This window comes from Epinephelus lanceolatus, chromosome 8, assembly GCF_041903045.1.
Source record: "Epinephelus lanceolatus isolate andai-2023 chromosome 8, ASM4190304v1, whole genome shotgun sequence".
Lineage (NCBI taxonomy): Eukaryota > Metazoa > Chordata > Actinopteri > Perciformes > Serranidae > Epinephelus > Epinephelus lanceolatus.
Genome location: NC_135741.1, coordinates 10353754 through 10374013, shown reverse-complemented (window position 1 = coordinate 10374013; position 20260 = coordinate 10353754). Strand labels below are relative to the sequence as shown.

Here is a 20260-nt window from a genome sequence, read left to right as displayed (position 1 = left end):
AGCAGGACCCTGAAACTGAAGCAGCTATCATTCATTTTTATTTTACACCTGAGCCTTTTCTACTGTTAATCGTTAATTCTGTTTGCAGAGGGCTTGGTAAAAAATAACAAGGAACATAATCATCAAAATGATAGGAACAGTCTGAAAAGTCAAAATATAATGGGCCTTTTTCCTGAAGACATTTTGTGAAAGTTCACAGTAGGAAAAGCACAGGTGTAAATGATGAAATTAACGAGGGCTGATATTGTGCACACTTGTGATTGTAACACCTGTGCTTTTCCTGCTACGATAAGTGAAAATGTCTGCTGTGAAAAAGGCCTGTTTAAAGTCATTAATAAAGTGTCTGACACACTTCTTCCATTTGCAGTTCCACTTCCATCTCATGTGTAATAACTGTGCGTAAATGCCTTTCTCCATGCTCATACTCAGCCACATGCTCTTTGCTTTCAACCTCAGTGGAGACTGACTTTTCCTCACATTTTATGCAGACTTTTGAAATTAACAGCGTGCAAATGGGTCTTTTGTTATTTTTCTCCCTCTATGCTGTTTTAAGTTATGCCTAAACAGATCTAAACAGCTAACTAACATTAGCTCAAGTAGGTACCCAACAACTTGGTTTTACACATCCAAAAAACTGGTAACCAGACCAGGTGTCTAATTGAGACAGGCCTTTATTTGTCAAAATGTGTAGCCACAAACTGACTGGGCCTTTAATTGAAGTTTTATGGTATGTAGTTCAATTACAGTTTCTAATCCAAATGTTGGTGATTACAAAGTGGTTACATACAATATGAATATATTATAATGACACCCACATTTCCCGGCATGCATGACTGAGCAGTTTGTAGTTTGCTGCTTAGTTTCCTGTTTTCTCTTTCATAATGCAAATGTCTCTTTTTATCATGTATGGTGTCTCTGTTCAGAACACGATGGTTTATGTTAGCTACTGCCATTTGTGTGTTAATTTATAGGTTGCATCATTAGTAAGTTGGCTATCCCACTGGTTTTTAGTAATTTAGTAATAGTCATCTGTGACATCTCAATACAGCTGTGCAGGAATTTCCTTTATTGAGTAAAGGAATGTTTATGGAAAGCAAGAAATGTATTGGTCATCAGAAAGTGTTGTATGAGACATGAGTCTGTTGAAAGTTCCTTTTAAATCAGTGTTCATGACTATTTGATAAAGGGCATGTCGACAACAGAGAAGGAAACCAAGTTACTACTGTAAAGAATTCACAAAACTCCATTCTTTAATAATATATAGCCGTGGAAGAATTGCTAGGGTGTGAACCTGAACAGGTACGTGAAGTCATGTGTAACTATCCATCCATCCATCCATTTTCTAACCGCTTATCCTCTTGAGGGTCACGGGGGGGCTGGAGAGGCAGGGTACACCCTGGACAGGTCATCAGACTATCACAGGGCTGACACATAGAGACAGATGACCATTCACACCTACAGACAATTTAGAGTCACCAATTAACCTACATGTTTTTTTGACTGTGGGAGGAAGCCAGAGTACCTGGAGAAAATGCTTTTTCTGATTAATCTATGTGGTTGCAACCTGGCCACAATATTGGCAGTTTTTATCAGCAGTTAGAAATTGAGCACTACTGTGACACCACTACACAGGCATAGTAAAACTGTTACTTAGGCAGATGTAAGTCATTGAATATGGCTATGTCAGTCTGCTGTCAATAAACAAAACAGGTCATAAAGGAGCAAAGGATGTCATCTCTATAGTACACACAAATAACACTCCTGCAAACACAATAAGAGCAGTATTTTTTGCTAATTGATATAAGTAAGAGGGTTGTTTATCATTTAAAAACACATTAAGTTCAACAAAGAGCAGTATATGGCGACAGTTCATGCAGCAGCACAGTGTTTTATCCTTTATTCCTCTGAGTCAATGCTTCACCCTGCTCGGCTCGTATTGGTGCTGCGGCCCCTTTAAGAGCACCATGGCTCCTCGCAAGTCGAGGCAGACATTTTTCAATGCAAGATTTTTCCTTGCATAAATTATGTTCATGACGTAGTGCAAAAAGGCCAATTTTGTGGCAATTTTGTCCGACTTTACAGCTCAAGTAGGACCTTGTGAGACACCTCAAGGATTTTTGATTATCTGAACTGTTGCAGAAAGGGCATCGTCATTAAATATTAAGAGAGAGGAGATCCTAACATTGCAACCCTCCTTATCAATGCAAATACCTCTTTTGTGTGCAGTCACAGCGCCTGTCTGGGAGCTGAGATGAATTTTTAATTATGTGTGACTGAAACAAACTGTGACACGGACCTTTATAAAAGCGGGGGATTACAGAAAATAAGCTGCATTTACGCGGTAAGTTGGATATAATAACCGGAGTGTGTTCGAGCCAGCTGCTCGCGCATAGCAGCGAAATGGCGAGAGGAAATGAGTTTTGGTTAATATGCAATGTTCGTAATTAGCATAATTTATATATTTATGATAAAGAGAGGGAAATACATAATATTCGGTCTCTAGGCACGGGTCGAGATGGTTTCTGTCGCCTGTACTTGGTGGTTAGTGCTTGTCTTCAAAAGTGGCCGACGCGGCGAGACTTTTATTGGGCAGGATGGGGGTGGGGAGCTCATCAACACCCGCTGAAGTTTTGACAGATCCTCATTTCTAACTGGGCATTGCAGCAGAAAATGCACCATCTTTAATCTTTTCATGATCTGGGATTAAAATGTAACTACTCCACGGCCACGGTCAGCGTGTCTCATCACGTTTCCTGCAGCTTAAGTGCAACACAGCATGGCCTGTTTATAGGCCCCTCCAAATAGTCTGGTCCTGCAATGACAGAAATAGCCATGAATAAAAAACAGTCTTCTGCATGTGGGTCTGTTTAAACCAGCCCTCAAGTGCGGATACTGTGTGCTATCTGGGGTCCCCATCATGAAACTTAATATTTATTCTGATTTCTGATGTGGCTGCAAAGCATTAGAGGGAGTAGATGAAGTAATCAGACACTGAATCAAGAGGATAAATCTTTTTAATTAATGTTTGTTTATCTAGAATGTCAGGAAAGCAGTGACTGTGGTGGTGCAGCGAGCCATGAACTCCCAGGATCACCCCGCCAAAGATGCCCCACTTACTGTCAATGAGCAGGTAACACTCACCTGTCTGCTACAACCTTCTCCTCCCACTATAGCCACTCTGAGCTGAGCCTGATAACTTATGTTGTCTTCAGGTTCTTTGCTGCTGTTCGCTCCCGCCATGTGCCAACATACCATGTCATAAGGGAATGATTAACTTCCACAGAAGTTCATTTAAATCAGGACCCACTTTTGTGTTTTATCACCGAGTAATACCTGCTGCTTTATGCTTGTGAGGGCCTTAAAACTGCCATGCTTAATAATTACCTTGTTTTCTCTATCTAGTAACATTCTGTGTAGTCTGCAAACAAAAGCAATGCTCTTCACGGATGCACAGAGGGGAGCTTGAAGGAAGCATTGCTTGAGCTGCTTGTTGGCTGATGCCCTTATCATTGTTTTTGTGTACTCATGCTCTTTTCGTTTGTGGCTCTTTTTTTGTGTGTGTGTGTGTGTGTGTGTGTGTTGTTTTGTTTTGGGTCATTGAGTCCTAACATGTGCTCGGCTTCTCTGTTCTCCTTAGCCATTCACTGTCTGACTGCAGAAGTCTTTTTTCAGCCATTTAAATCCTGCACTTTGAAATTCCCTGCCAAAGACAACCAGGTATGCATCCTCCTCTCTCCTCCTGCATTGTCTCTCTGCACCTTGTCCTCCAACCCAGGTTGTCTCACTGCCTCTTCTCTAGGTCTTTCATTATTGCATACCATGAAACATCGGCGAAGGCAAAATCAGATTTACTACATGTGGTTAAAGGTACAGTGTGTAGGATTTAGTGGCATCTAGTGGTGAGGATTGCACATTGCAGCCAGCTGAAACTCCTCCTGTGTACATAGTAGTGCTGGGCTCATTACTCTAAAATTGTAATATATCACTCATTACTCGTTACTGTTTTCAGACGTAAAAATATTACTCTCTGCTAACAGTAATTCATTACACTACTCATTATATTACCTTTCTGTTACACCTCATAAAACTGGTAATTGTGTATCTCCCCAAAATTCAGACGTGTGCCTCTGTGTGCATGTCAGGGTAATCACCATTAAGTGTAGCTAAGGCTAAATAGCTTTTTTTTTTTTTTAACCTGGGGTCTTAATTTGCCCGTGACCGGTATTTTTCCAAGGCTCTGCCCGAAATACGGAGAGTCACTCATGGAGCAACATTTCATCCACCACATATCCAACCACAAGCTTCGATACTTCTTCGTAGCTGCAGCTGCCCACAATCAAAATCCATTTTTGGTTGTTCAGCCTGTGTAGCCACGGCCGAGGAGGGCTCACCTTTGTTGGGGTGTATTTCCTGGAGCTTCCCGTTGTTGTGGTCATAGTAGCCGAGGTGTTTCAGACCAGATGTTTGAGGAAGTGTTTTTTGCAGTGGAAAAAGTTTAAGTACGACGCCCTGCAGCAACAGTGCTCTTGTCATCTTTCCACCTGACAAAATCAGAGTAATGGGAATACTTCCAGCCGCCTAAGGTAGGCGTTTCCATCTTCCAAACTAGCTTGCTGCTTTGTGACGTGCCTGCGCAGGGCAATGAGTACAAAAATGAGTTTGCTCATGTGACGGTTGTATTTCAAGTCAATAGTGATGTGATAAGAAAAGTAACATTGTAAGGAGTTGTTTGGTTTTGGAGTAACTGTAATATTATCACTGAAATTTTATTGGTAATTAGTTACACTTCTTTTTACTGGAAAAAGTCATATTCCGTTATGCGTTACACTGGTGCCAAGTATGCATGAATTCCTGGTTAGGATTACTACGGGAGCTGAATTATCCACAGTGGTCTCCGTCGCTGCAAAACAAAAGAACTTAGTAATTTAAACTGGTTGAAACACTGAGTAAAGCTTTTCACGTTAAAAAAATCAGTGTTTCTCAGATGCTGTTCGGCTTGTCGCAGGCAGACCGCTAGCCCAGCACCTGCTAATGTTTGCACACCTTTTTTTGCTGATATGTGAAGATGATCAAGAAGTTTTTTACCAGGAGCTGAATTATCCAGAGGTCTCGTCCTCTCTGAATAAAGTAGTTTCACGTAAAACAGACAGTTTTTCCAATGCTGCTTGTTGCGGAGGAACTGTTAACTACGGTGGCTGATGCTAAAACACAGATAGCCCTATTTAGAGCCAGTGTTTGGTTTGTTTATTCTGGGCTACTGTAGAAACATTGTAGTGCAACATGGTGGACTCCATGGACGAGGACCCTGCTCCTTATGTAGATATAATCAGCTCATCCTAAGGTAAAGGAAACAAAACGATTCTTATTTTAAGGTGATTATACACTAAAGAAAACGTACTTAGTAAATTATATTCCAATTCCACCAATACATCCCCCTAAATCCTACACACTGGACCTTTAAAGAGTAAATTGACAAAGTAGAGAAATACTAAATTTAGTGTTGCTACAACAAGTAAGACTTTTACTGTATTGAAATGTTTATTTACTTCAGTTTTTCACAAACTAATTCACAACACAATCAAAACTAATTTATCTACTATAAAATTCCAATAGAACCCTGAACAGAAGAAGTGGAATAAAGGAGGCAGTTTCTTTTGCATATTAGTCATTTCACCTTTTGCTCCTAATTGTTGTGCAGGTCATTGTGATGTCTGGCCATGAGACTATTCGTGTGCTAGAGGTAGAGGTCGATGCATCTCTGCCATCATCAGCACCTGATGGGAAGAGTGAAGGCAAAGCTGAGGAGGGAGTGGCTCGGCCTGCAGAGCAACCTGAGGCTGGCAGCACACAGGATGGCCGTGCTGCGCCCCAGAGCACAGGCGGAGGAGGTAAATCACGGTTATACTAGATAATGATTGATAGTAGACGAGTCATTATTCATACGTACATGGCACAAGTTGTACTGAAATGTTAATAACAGCTGTGAAAACTGCTTCAAATGTCAGTGAGAGTCAGTCCTGTCTGTGCTCCTGCAGTGCTGGGCGAGCAGCAGGTGGTATCTGTAGAGGTTCCTGCCCCTGCTGTCCAAACGCTGACCTCTGCTGTTCCCGTCAGTTTGTCCCTATCGCAGCCCCAGGCCACCATGCCCATCACGGTACAAGGCTGTCCACAGGTAGGACTGTGTATTCATGCACTGAGTACATTTTCAATACTCATCCTAAAGAAGTATTTCACTGCTGGAAAGATGGTCTTTTTATAAAACTAGGCTGTCTCTGCAGTAGAAAGACACAAATACTCTAGAAATTGGTTTCACTCAAGAGGTTGAAAACCTACAACTACCAGGATGTACTGCGCCACACCAGACTAATAAATACTCCCGCTGGTGGGTGACATCATGCGAGTTGGATTTGGCTCATCCAAAAACAATATTGCGGCCAGCAGGTAACAAATGATCCCATTTTACAGTTAAACAGTAAGTTAAAATATGTTTCTGAAAACATTTTAGGCGAGAAATAGGCAACGTAGTAACAGAATCTTGGTTTATATTTGATCGGCACTGCCTGGATTTAGAGTTAGATCTGAGTTTGGTCTGCGTTTGAAAGAGACAGGGGCGGCTTTCTCTCTTGATCTGCCTCTCAATTCTTTGTGTCCATGGTGGCCATGGATGTATGCAGAGACCCGGCTACAGCGTAGAAGGCACGGCATTCCACGATGTTTAATAACCACTAGATACTGGACCCCAAGATGGGGCCTCCTATTTACTCCAGTGGAGTTGCTTACCTGGTGCATACACCAAAGTAAGTTTCTAGATTCTGGGTTTACTCCTGCAGTATGTGGCCCACTGAATATGAGCTTAAGTGTTTCTCCTGCTGGCCCCGTCCACAAGTTCCTGCTTGGCTCATAGTCTGTACGTTGTGTTGATGTCACAGATTTTTACATCACTTTTCTTGGTTAAAGGAAAGTAGAAAATGTCCATGGATCAAAAAGTCATAATTGACCTTGTTAACAGTTCGAGGTGTCCTCAAGTTGCTCAGAAGTTGCTGAGTGGTGCATGAAGCCAAAATGGTGCAACTGCTGCGTATAAAATTACCCGGATGATCCAGGGGATGATCGGGCCTGGCCTCCACACTGTGCGGTCCATAGAACAGGTACACTAGAGACTTCTGCTGGCTATTTTCAGCTTAGCACTTCATTAACTTGAAGTGGGATGAAATGATTCAACTGTGCGGCTCTTTTAGACTTTCCAAATGTTATCAGACAGAATGGGTTAAATTCTGCTTGTGCTTCTGGGGGCCAGACATATGAAAATGAGGAAGTACAAATTGCAGTTCAAGCAACAGCCAGGTCTCCAGGAAATATCCCAGACTTTAAAGCTGATTTTACATAGTGGCAAAACTGAGTGACTAGAACTTATGGGTCCGTCATGTAATGCCCTGCAGGCCCCTAAAGACTTTTTCCTATAACTTAAATTGTGAAAGACACATCCGTAAATCAGTGGGTACATTTTTATGAACGTCACAACCCGTGCAAAATGACAGGTGACTTTACACCCAGGAAGTTTTTTGGCTTCACACACCATTGACAACTTTCATAGGAATGAATGGGGCCTTGCCTCCAACACTGTATCCATTCCTCTTTCTACCTCCATGGCAACAGCCCTAGAGCCAACAAAAATCCACCACATGATGCCTTTAACATCATCCTGCCTGGAAGGATGGAGGAAGTTTACCACAGTTCATTTACACATACTGCCCACATTGTTATGATACAGGGGAAGTTGAAAAACTGTAAAGTATCCCTTTAAGACACCAGAGAAAGAATGTTGTAGTCAGTAGTTTGGTTGTCTCATTAGTATTTCTTGACCTAAAAATCAGGGACAGAAATAAGCAAGAGCTTGGGTGAATCAGCCTTGAGAGTGCAGGAAATGTCTGTGAAATTTAAAATGAAGGAGGCAAAAAAAAGTCCTGAACTCAAGCAGAAGGCTATTAGCACTTCACCCTGGGTTTTTCACACATTATTTCATGTCCAATATTCATGGCTCAGAGGGATTAATGTCACTATTGTCACCCACAGTAGGTGATCTACTAAAGCCACTGGCTGAGGCAATTTGTCTCCACTGTAATGTAAATGTGAAAAAAGGAACAAATTAGATCCCAAACAGCTGAGTACATACAGCCTCAGGCTAAAGAAACATTTCCAGCAATTGGAGTAAATTCAGACTAATAGCTGTACCCGAAATGTAAAAAACCTCAACTGGGGAGTGGAGAAAGAATTTAGTTTTTGTATACAAATGTAATGGAAAAAGAATTATGGTTTAGTTCAGTATAAAATTGTTTATTATGCCACATTAGGTGCTGACCCAGGAGAGTTTGGCCACTCTGATGACTGGTATGATGGCCCAGACAGGATCCCTGGGGCAGCCACTGCTCATCCCCCTCAGTATGGCGGGCTCCATTGGTGGTCAGGGTGGTCTGGCTGTTCTCACCTTGCCCACTACCAATGTAGCCACTCTCCCCGGGCTCACAGCAGCTAACACGGCCGGAAACCTTCTCAAGCTGCCCTTTGCTGGCCTCCAAGGTAACACACAAACTGTCTGTGTGTGTGCTTTCCATTCTGCCTCTCATATTTGATTTTGTCCAGGTTTATTTAGATCAAGATCATGACTTCTGACTTCAAAAAGCCATAGAAACACAACATCTTAAACACTGTCAGTAACCAAGATTTTTTTAAACTAGCCATGCTGGTGGTGTGGCTCCTAGGAATGGCAGTGTTAGTTGGTTGGTCCATAAACCATGACACGCTTCAAAACCAGCCTGAAAAGGAGGAAAATCTGAAATGAGTGCATGAGAGTCAATGGAGCACAGCTGTGTAGTTGTCGGACACTGGTCGGAGCTAGCCAATGCTACGCTATGATTGCCCAGTCTACGTTTCAGGTGTTGGACTTAAGCAGAATATACACTTGTGCATCAGCTCTATGCAGAGCCTATGCCATAGATACAGTTGGCAATGACGGGAACGCCCACAAACGTCACATCCGGTTAGAGCCGAGGCGGAAAACAAACCAGTCTCTGCCATTAGCCACAATGCCGAAGAGTTGCTGTGTGCCCTTTTGCACCGCAAATAAACAAAAAGATCACCAATTAAAGTTTTACATTTCACCAAATAATAAAACAGAACCACAAAGGAGGACAAAATGGCTTTAAGCTATCAGAAGAGAGCTTTTAGCTTTGCACAGAAACAGGCAATAGAAATGTCCTTCAGAGGGCTATATTTTATTTTATGCTTGGAGTACATTTCATAGCCAGCACTTTTTTTTTTTTTTTTTTACATATACCATACTCAGTAAAGAACTTTAATCAGTACTTCTACTTTTACCAGACTTTTGTACACAAGTATCTGTACTTCTGCTTAGGTACTGAATGTGTACTTTTGTACATGTTGCGAGGAAATGTAGTACAAAGTTCACTAGCGTTTAAACAATTAATCTAATATTCTTGATACCCCTGACATAGTCAACGATCGTTTGGAAATGGTTAACATTACATTAAACTTACCTGAAATGAAGTGCTGACTGCAGACATACACATGTTTTGTTGTTGGGTCCCATAATCTGCCAAACGCGTCCTCTCTTCTGATAGCTTGAAGCCATTTTGTCCTCCTTTGTGGTTCTATTTTATTATTTGGTAAAATGTAAAACTTTAATTAGTGATCTTTTTGTTTATTTGCGGTACAAAAGGGCACACAGCAACTCTTCGGCATTGTGGCTAATGGCAGAGACCGGTTTGTTTTCCCCCTCAGCTCTAACCTATGTGACGTTTGTGGGCGTTCTCGTCATTGCCGACTGTATCTATGGCATTTTACATTGTATAAATTAGCCTAGCGACTAGCGGAGATTTCTTCTACTCATATGAAGCCAGGATTAATCAAAAACATAAGATGCTATTTTTGTGGAGGCTTTATTGTCTTCACAATTTATTGTTTCTTAACTGTGAAGTAAAAGTAAATAAAAGCTTTGTTTCCACTGAGGGAAATGGTTTCAGCGTACAGAAACAGACAGGAGCTCTGCGTCACCGTGACGTCTTGTAACATTTCTGGGGAGGTGCATTTCAGGCTACAGCGTAGGGTACGACGTAGGCTCTCCATTGACGCAGAGCCTACTCCGTAAGTACAGCGTGGCTTCCACTCTGAAGTAGAAATCCCACTTTAGCGAAGGGTCACTTGTAATCACTCTTGTTAACATTGTACCTGCCAAAAAATCAGCATGTTAGCATTGTCATTGTGAGGATATTAGCATGTTGATGTTAGCATTTAGCTCAATGCAGTGCTCTGCCCAAGTACAGCCTCAGAGAGGGGCCAGTGTAGCTGAAGACTCTTAGACTTGTTATCATGTTTTTAGTCTCACAATGCATTACTCCATTACAGAACAATAACAGGTTGCAAACTCTTTAATTTTTACTCAGCTGCGACAGTCCTGAACTCAGTCCAGCCCCAGCTGCAGACAAACGCACAGACGGTGTTCCAGCCTCAAGCAACCTCCATCCAGCCGGTGCAGGTGACGTCTCAGCCAACACAGGTAACCAATGCACAGGTTACCACTGCTCAGGTGGCGGCAGCCCAAGCGACCTCGGCCGCCACCACCGTCTCTCAGTCCAACATATCTTTAGCAGCACTCCAGACTGCAGGACTCTCCATCAATCCTGCCATTGTAAGAACGCTTTTCAATTCAAGGATTTGTACTTTCTGCACTATGAGTCATGCAGTCTAATTTCCTGTGCTGCATCACACATGTTGTGTTTTTTTTCTGCTCAGATCAATGCAGCTTCTTTGGGAGCTCAGCCCCAGTTCCTCAGTTCCCTCACCTCCACTCCCATCATCACCAGTGCCATGTCCAACATGGCTGGCATCACCAGCCAGATCATCACAAATGCCCAGGGACAGGTATGGTATCTGTCTCGTGCACCTCCCCGCAACAGCCCCTACTCTCTCTACCTTGTATTTCCAGCTAAAGGAAAGATGTCTAAAATATGAGGATCTGTTAGAAAGACAATAACATCCTCTCTGCCTTTGTAGTCTATCATTAGACTAAAAAGACTTTTTGAATTTGATTGACTGGAACACATGACAGGCTTCATAAGAAAACGAGAAAGGTACAAGAACAAGTAATTAACAGACAGTGTGCTCTCCTTACATTGTTCCATTTACATTTTTCGTACGTGCATTGATTGGTAATCACACTGTCTCCAAAGACAATCAAAATGCTTCTTTGTTGTGTTGAACACAAACCCCGGCCTCAAGTTAACATCAATCAGCGCTGCTATTTCAAGTCAGTGGAGCATAAGACAATTTCTGTGAAAACAGATTTGTCCTCTCAAACAGTTCCATTACTCAATATTACCATTATTGCAGCTCATTGGAGTTAGTGTTGCAGTGTTAAATCTTGAAAGACATGATTTTATTCCAAGTGAATTGCTAACGATGTAGGATGCACTTGACACGTCGTTGAATGTTCTGACAGTCGGATTGTCAAGCAGAAACTATCACAGAGATTTAGATTCAATTATTTGTACGTATTTCACTTAAATTCAAATGATATTTACAGGTCATAGGAACCCTCCCGCTGTTATTGAACCCAGCCTCTTTGGCTGGAGGAGCTGCGACACCCACCCTCCCCCTCCAGGGTCTCCAGGGCCTCCAAGGTCTCCAGGGTCTCCAGGTCCAGACTGTCACCCCACAGCTGCTTCTCAACACCCAGGGCCAGATCATCGCCACAGTAGGAAATGGATCTGCAGTCGCAACTTCTGCTGCAGTTCTGCCCAAAGCTGCTGCTCCTCCAACGCTTACCAAACCCATCACACAGGTAAAGAACAAAAATCTGTCTGAATTTTGAGGTTAGAAAAGACTAATACCTTGTTTCCACCAAAATTAGTATGTATATGCAAGTTTTTCTAAACATTGGAAAAAGCGATAGACTCCTTTTCCATTGCCAGTAGATGAGTATGCCTCTTTGTTATTGGTGTGTCACATTCAATGTCACAAATGCGCCGTAAAACAGGGTTAGGAAACAGTAGTAGCACTCGGTGCTTTGAGCGCTGTTTGGATGGAAATGTGTTTGTGGTGTTGCATCATTGCGTCACACTGCAAAAGGGCCGAAAGTTATAGTACATGTCCACAGGGGCATTTTTGGACTCAAGGGGTAGTGTTGCTTCCCAACTTTGGATGCTTGATGGGCGTGCCACGAGGCATTTGGGCTGTCTGCTTTTTGATTTAAACTGGACCAAGGTGGCAGCTCGTTAGGAAACTTTTTCTTAGGAGGGTTTTACATCGGAGACCTGGGCCTCCATTTGAGTAAGCTTGATTTAAAGTCCAGTTTGTTTGATTAGTTTGAGGATTGTATATTCGGGCACGGTACATTGATCAGTACTTGAGTTTGCTTGATAGGTGGTTTGAGTATGGTTCATGTGTACTCTGGTACAGTTCACAGCGGGTAACCCATCAGCAGTCGCACTCAGGCATGGTACCAATATGAAAACGCCCTTGCATTACGAAAATAGTTTATAAAATGTGTTCATGAAAGCATTTAAGGTGAGAAATTAGCCATGCTGTTGTAGAATCTGTCTTCATTTGAAATTGACAATGGTTAGGTTTAATGTTATTCTGGAGTTTCCAGTTCCACTGGACACCCCTGATTTGCATAGCATAGCCTAGAGTCAACTTAATGCAAATGAGGAACAGATGTGCCATCTCTCAAAATACAGCATGACGCTGCCAGAATGCATTGTATGGCTGCTTACAAAGACAATGAATGTAAAGCGTGGATATGACAGATCCTGTGGACACATACCTTTAGCTCATCCACCCAGATGTCATGGAGCTGATCAGAGCTGAAGCCGATAAATATCCATGACTACTGCAGAGTCATTTGCCCTGGGAATGAATGCCGATTGTGACCTTTTCCCACTAATGACAACAGCCAGAAGTTAGTAGGTGGTTTTGGGGTTTTTTGTCAAGTGGCAAAGGGACTCAGGTCATTTTTGCATTTACACTTGAGAGCTGAATCAGACCAAAATTGACTACATAATCTGTGAGTAGGCTCATCTGACTGGCAGATCTTTAACTACTCCTGAATGTTTTGAAATGTGATTCAACTCTGGGGCGGTAGTAGCTCAGTCCATAGGGACCTGGGTTGGGAACCGGAGGATCGCCGGCTCAAGTCCCTGCACGGACCAAGCATGTGGCTTGGACTAGTAGCTGGACAGGTGCAAGCTCGCCTCCTGGGCACTGCCAAGGTGCCCCAGAGTAGGGCACTGAACACTCAACTGCCTGGGGCGCCTGTCCAAGGCAGTGCCCTCACTCAGACATCTCTCCATTGAATGCATGTATAGGTCCTGTTTCTTCTTCTATTTGCATCATTGCAGGTAACATCGAAGAATGTAATTTATGTGGCGCCCCTGTAGCGCGTACCATTAAGGCTGAGTCCTTACTGCTGTGGCCCGGGCCCTTTGCTGCATGTCATCCCTTCTCTTTCCTCTGTCTCTCTCTCTCACTCTTGAAAAACAAAAAATATATGATTTATTTGTTCCCCTCCAGGCTTCAGTAACAACTGTCAGTCAGTCACCGATTGTCATCGCGCCGCAGCCATCTGTACTGAAGACTGCCACCACGCTCTCCTCCACTGTGCCCATCACCTGCGGAGACATAGCAAAAGTGGGCCAGCTTGTCAGCAGTATGTACACCTGCTTCTCATATCCAAACATAGATCCATTTTAAGTAGGTGGTTATTTTTAACCAGATTCTTCATGACTGTAGAACCCCAGCAGGTAGTCAGCAGCGAGGAAGGCATTAATCTGGAAGAGATTCGAGAGTTTGCCAAGAATTTCAAGATCCGTCGGCTGTCCTTGGGGCTTACTCAGACACAAGTAGGCCAGGCTCTGACTGCTACTGAGGGTCCGGCCTACAGCCAGTCTGCCATTTGCAGGTACGTTACTCCCCTGTTCATGCTGCCTTGCATATGAAAGCTTTATTCAGTAATGCATTGTAAAAATATAAAGAATATACATTATTTGTTCTTTATAAAGTGCATATAAAGTGCTTTTGATATTTGTGTACATGATGTTTGTGTAATTGAGACAAGAGATGCAAAGTAAGAAAGAAATGAAGTTGCAGTGCAGTATTTGAATAATAAAAGTTACAGTGCAGTGCAAGAAAGGAATAAATATTTGATTTAATAAAAGGCAGCAGCAAACAGATAAGTCTTTAACCTTGATTTAATAGTAGTGAGAGTTGGTGCAGACCTGCAGTTTGTTCCAGATATGTGGTGCATAAAAACTAAACGCTGCTTCTCCATGTTTAGTCTTGACTCTGGGGACACAAAACAGTCCTGTCCTAGAAGCACTGAGAGGTCTGGATGGTTCTTAGTGTAGTGGAAATCAGAAATGTATTTGGGCCCCAGGGTTTGGGGTCGAGCAGCGTTCACAATTGAACGGATACAAGTAATGGTGCCTTTTTTTCTGCACCTGACTCTGTAATTACAAAAATGTCATTTTTAAAGAGCTACATGGGAGACTAATCTTGCTCTCTCTCCTTCTCTCTGTACTCAACAAGTGATTCTGCTCCTCTGGTCTTTTTTAATCATACGCAGAGTCTTTATCTGTCTGTACGTCTGTCTGCTTGTGCATGTATGTATGTGTATCTGATTGTCTCCTTCGTTCTCTGTTTAGACACAACTGACAAATATGCGGAATAAGTATGTAATTTAAAAAAACAATCACAAACACCAGTGATGACTCCGAGCTAGTCTAAAATAGAAAAGAAAATAGATCAGATGGCAAAACAGTCAGGACAACAGCGATAACTTCGGCTCACCTGGAAACTGACGGAGCTCCATGGTTGACTTCAAAGCTTCAGGGGGCACTCAGCTACCAAAGTTTGGCACATATTGATTTAATGTGAGTAGGTACTCTGTGGTACTGACGTAAATCAGTTGGTACCCTTAAAAGTACAGAGTTTAGAGGTGCCTGCTCTACCAGGTGAGCTAGCAGGCGAGCATCTACAAAGGCTATGTCCTTATATATACATATATATATATATATATATATATATATATATATATAAAATTTATCCTGAACTGTCTTTTGTACCGCAGGTTTGAGAAGCTGGACATCACGCCCAAGAGCGCTCAGAAGCTGAAGCCAGTGTTAGAGAAGTGGCTGGCTGAAGCCGAGCACTGGAACCAGAAAGGCCAGCAGAACCTGATGGAGTTTGTTGGCGGCGAACCATCTAAAAAACGGAAGCGACGCACTAGTTTCACACCGCAGGCAATAGAAGTTCTCAACTCCTACTTTGAGAAGAACGCATTGCCAACGGGCCAGGAGATTACAGAAATTGCCAGAGAGCTGAACTATGACCGAGAGGTTGTGCGAGTATGGTTCTGCAACCGGCGACAGACGCTGAAAAACACAAGCAAGATCAATGTCTTCCAGGTTCAGTAGCGACCTCGTTCTGAGAGGGTTCGCCACTGAGCTTAGGTCGTTTTCGGAAGTTGAACTTTTATTACAGCAGCACAGTTGTGGATTGTGTTGTAAATACAAGCCAGACTCCATTCCAGAAAACGAGGGAAATAACACATAACTCAAGTGTTGATGCTGATGACAGAGAACTAAAGATGAATTGTGTTTGTATTTTAAGGCTGTATATGTGTACACAACTCCTCTGTGGTGGTAAAAAAAAAAAATCTAACTGCATGGTCCTTTTATCATATACAGTGATGATAATACCGTGATAATAACATGCCATATTTAAAAACATTTGAACTTTTATACAAGTGGTTTTATAGGCTATTCCTCTGAAGTATATGAAGTGGCAGTGCATTGAGTCACATTGATTTTAGTCACATAATTGTCACTTTGGCACATCGGCTGACATAAAACTGATATTTGAATAACGTGCTTTTGCTGCCATGGACATTTTAAAAAGTTCTCGCTAATCATTTATTTCATATTCATGTAGTATTTGTACTGTACGAGCAGCTTTGCAAACATAAATAAGATTGTGACAGAAAGAAGAGTGTGTAGCATAGACTGTACAGAAAAGATGGACGATGCGTCTCCACTTCCTCCCATTGTATAAAAATGAAGCCAAAATATCTGAATATGGCTGCTGCCGTCTGATGCTGGCAACGTCATTTGGAGCCAGACTCTGGCACCATAGTGATCTCCACATTATCGAGTTCCTGCTCATACATGTGTCCAATCAATTGCAAGCAGTGACATTGATTGCGAGCACACCGATTGGCACACATAGCTATTGTCATGCCCGTTTTTTTAATAGTATCAAATAACTAATTAAAACCAAAGGTATCAGAAACATGAACACTTGAACATACATGTGTGATAAGGACTACCTAAAATGACAGAAACCATCTTTGGAAAAAGACTATAAGGCGTGTACTTCAGTGTTTTAGTTTGGCCCATGTCCAATCCGCTAACCTGATGGGGGCAGGGTTTAGGACTTGTACTCCAGCCAGCCACTGGGGGGCGATGGAGGTGTTTTGGCTTCACTTTTAGGGAGCTGTCGTGTCGTCCATCTTTATTAGGGCACAGTCACACATGAGCGACTGTTGATGAGTGACCATCACCTGCTGAGGCAATATTCGTGCCTGTGGGACGGACACAGAAAGCTAGCTTGTTAGCCAATGTCGGTGAAGATTCTCAGTCATCCAGGTCGTGGTAATCTTAAGTGCTATATCGGTGACAACTGGACTTGCTTGAGTTTTTGAAATTGTTTCACCTCTCATCCAAGAGGCTTCTTCAGTTCTAACAGACTGGTGCAGAGTTGCAGGCTCCAGGTTAACACCCATTCACACCTGGACCCATCTAACCCCAGCAACACACAAGATGGCCGGTTGGGTCAATGACTTGGTGCGTTAGAACTGAAGAAGCTTCTTGGATGAGCGGTGAAACATCTTCAAGAAACTCAAGCAAGTCTGGCTTGCTAGCTAATGTTAGCTATGATGTTATTGGTACATTTACCATTTTATTATGTCCCAAGTCTGTCACCTGACTGACTGCTAGCAATACAGCATCTTTCATGTGGCACAGTTTATATTTTTATGGCCAAAATCACACAGTATCGGCAACAATCAGTGTCCTCTCCACACATACTCCTTTGCTATAGGTTGAGGCTGCGACTTCGCTGGTCAAAATTCACAAAGTTGAACTCCATGTGATGCCAACATGCTTTGCCACCAGAAGCGAATGCTTTATTTGCAGCTCTGCTCGCATTGAATTGAAGTGAGTGGAAGGTGATATTCACTGGTGTGTATTTTGCTCATGTGTGACCGTGCCCTTACACAGTCTACGGTCTGTGGACTAAAAGCCTGTAACATGATTTCATTAGATTGAGTTGTCCAAAGCAGTGGTTCCCAACTGGTGCAGCCACAGGGTCCAGATTTGTCCTCAGTCAGTAGTTCAAGGCCCATTTTGAAATACAGTGAATTTCTGGCATATAGCTTTTATTTCAAAACCCCCATTTCCTGCAGTAGAGTCAATGACTAACGGACTAGCTTGACACCTTCTCAAGCCACTTGCAGTCCATTCAGAATGGACCTGCGACCCACCAGTTGGGAACCACTAGTCTAAGGAACACCAAAAATTACTATCTCTGGACTCTTGACTCTGCAACAACTTTTTGGGACAATCATCATTTTGATATTATTGATAATCACAAAGATGAAAATATCAGTATTAATTTCCTCTTGTTTGACTTTTTTATGATTATTCTTAAGCGTAAAATGTGTCACGCAGTTGGGTGTCCATAGAGAGCGTCATTTCTGATGTTCCATGGACAGCAGGTTCTTATCAGAATAATATAGCTTCAGCTATTGCATATGATGCCACAACTGTAAACTGATTCTATTATTATTATTTTTATTATGTTTGTTTCATATGTGAGTTACTGATCATGGAGACACACACAGCTTATGTGTGTGTGACACACAGTATGTGTGTGAATTCACCACAGTCTGTTCTGTTTAATGTGCTTCTAATACTCTGATAGTATTTTGTGTTTCTTCTTCACCCACTGTTGTGACTGTTCCCTTCATGGCTTGACAGCGCTTCTGCTGCATTTCTTATCTCAAGTTAGACCAATTATATTTTCAAAATAGGAGCTTAATTGGCCTATTCTGAAGTCAACTTAAAATAGTCTCATGTTGCCTAGAAACATTAGCGCCAGACTTTAGATACTCTTGCTAAGCCTTATATCAGTCAAAGTACTGAATTAAAAAATGGAATTAACTGTTCAGCCAAGGAAGGGGAGGTTTGTGATTTAATGTGTTATGACTTTCAATCTGAATGAGTTCAAAGGGTGTTTGCATGTGCAGTATGAAGTTATTTTCCGTAGGAACAATACTGTGGTGGTTTTCTTTCTCTTTGCCAATTCTTCAAGAATTATTTGCACTTTAGTGACAGCAGGGGAGGTGAAAGGGTTACGAATGGTTTATGTACAGTGCAAGGTTTCAGTTATGTGTGTGGGAGAATTTCATTTCTGCATTCTTGAACAGCTTTGCAAAATGTAGCAGTGCCCGCAAACTTTGCAGTCATCGAGTCGACAAGCAACATCTATCGCTAAGATTAATGGACTTTTTATGCAGATAAAATGTAAGATACTGCAGATTAAATATAAAAAGCATATATGCATTAATCTTTGAGTTTGTGAATTATATGGTGCATTTTATGGTCCACTGCATATTTTCATTTTGACTGATTTTGAATAAGTAGGCCTGTAATGCAGTGGGCATGCAGTACACCTAACCATGAAGATAATTATTATTTCAAAGGTCTTGCTTTAACATGTGTTCAGTATATATAATATTGTTTAATATACTAAGTTATCAATAGAGAAAAGAAATGCTAAATTATAATAATAATAAGATAACAGTTATTAGTCATCTGATTCTGCAAAGCACAAAGTCCAGATAAAAGGGAAAAACAGAAGTTGGATGCTTTTTGTCATTTTCTGTCAGATAAATCAAATAAACCCTGTTTTTATTAATCACTCCTTATTGTTGTGTGTTGGTATATTTTCTAAGCTGTGAACTGGCTGTAGTTGATACTGACCCGCTGGTAGGACGCCCCCGGCAAATGTAGGCATGTTTTTTGACATGTTATAGTTTCAGAGGTCTCACTAAACAGATTTAACTTTATACAAAAAATAACGGGGTAATAACATTGAAATATTTTTTTTAAAAACATGCTCAACCAAACAGTTGAATTACCCTTTTGTAGTAAATGTAGTGAAGTTAAGCTAATGTAATTAAACTTTACTGTTTGCTACAAAATAAAAACACTTCTTTTCATTCACTGCAGTTAAATAATACATTCCGTATTATTCATTATAAATATATATTGACATAATTATGTAAGTATGATTTTTTTACTGTCTAAAACCATCCTGAACCAAACCATTAAATTGTCCTTTTATGGTGAAGAGAACAATGCCAAGATAATAAATTAACAACTTCTATCAAACTAAAAAATGAAGAATATTCACTGTTGTTAATGTCACGTATTTAATGTAAGTCAGTTATATATTTGATGAAACAAATTATATCAGTTTGTTTTTTCACCATTTCTGAAAAGCACTGTAATGGTAAATATCAAGAATAAATATGTGAAAATAATACTAGTAATAATAATCAGAATATAATAATAATAATGATAACTTCACACAGCAAATGCAACTCAAGGTGCTTTACATAATAAGATTCGATCACACACTCACACATAAAAAATACAAATTAGGTCTGATACCATCCATCCATCCATTTTCTAACTGCTTACCCTCTTGAGGGTCGCAGGGTGCTGGAGCCTATCTCAGCTGACATTGGGTGAGAGGTGGGGTACACCCTGGACAGGTCACCAGACTATCACAGGGCTGACACATAGAGACAGACAACCACTTACACACACATTCACACCTATGGACAATTTAGAGTCACCAATTAACCTGCATGTCTTTGGACTGTGGGAGGAAGCTGGAGTACCCGGAGAAAACCCACGCTGACACAGGGAGAACATGCAAACTCCACACAGAAGGGCTCCCACACCCAGGACAAAATAAAAGCTTCTCAAATGCAAGTCTAAAAGATAGGTTTTAAGACTTCATTTGAAGGTGTCTACTGAATCAGAGAGTCTGACCTCTTCTAGAAGGCTTTTCCAGAGATGAGGGCCAATGACGAAGAATGCAGCATCACCGTACTTTT

The 20260-nt window shown here is 41.6% G+C and overlaps 1 protein-coding gene across 3 annotated transcripts; it reads left to right on the top strand.

Annotated features, from left to right (window-relative positions):
* The first annotated feature begins 1977 nt into the window (after positions 1–1977).
* pou6f1 (POU class 6 homeobox 1) lies at positions 1978–19054 on the top strand. Of its 3 annotated transcripts, none has more exons than XM_033629712.2 (11): positions 1978–2341; positions 3038–3130; positions 5699–5888; positions 6036–6172; positions 8352–8577; positions 10461–10705; positions 10810–10938; positions 11600–11857; positions 13588–13723; positions 13807–13975; positions 15143–19054. In XM_033629712.2, exons 2-11 carry the CDS (start codon positions 3077–3079, stop codon positions 15486–15488), a joined length of 1890 nt encoding a protein of 629 aa, XP_033485603.1. In that variant the 5' UTR covers positions 1978–2341; positions 3038–3076; the 3' UTR covers positions 15489–19054. The 3 variants fall into 3 exon arrangements, with proteins under 3 accessions (XP_033485603.1, XP_033485604.1, XP_033485602.1); XM_033629713.2 differs by lacking the exon at positions 1978–2341 and adding an exon at positions 3638–3717 and having other exon boundaries at positions 3111–3130; XM_033629711.2 differs by lacking the exons at positions 1978–2341; positions 3038–3130 and adding an exon at positions 3137–3717.
* The last annotated feature ends 1206 nt before the right edge of the window (positions 19055–20260 follow it).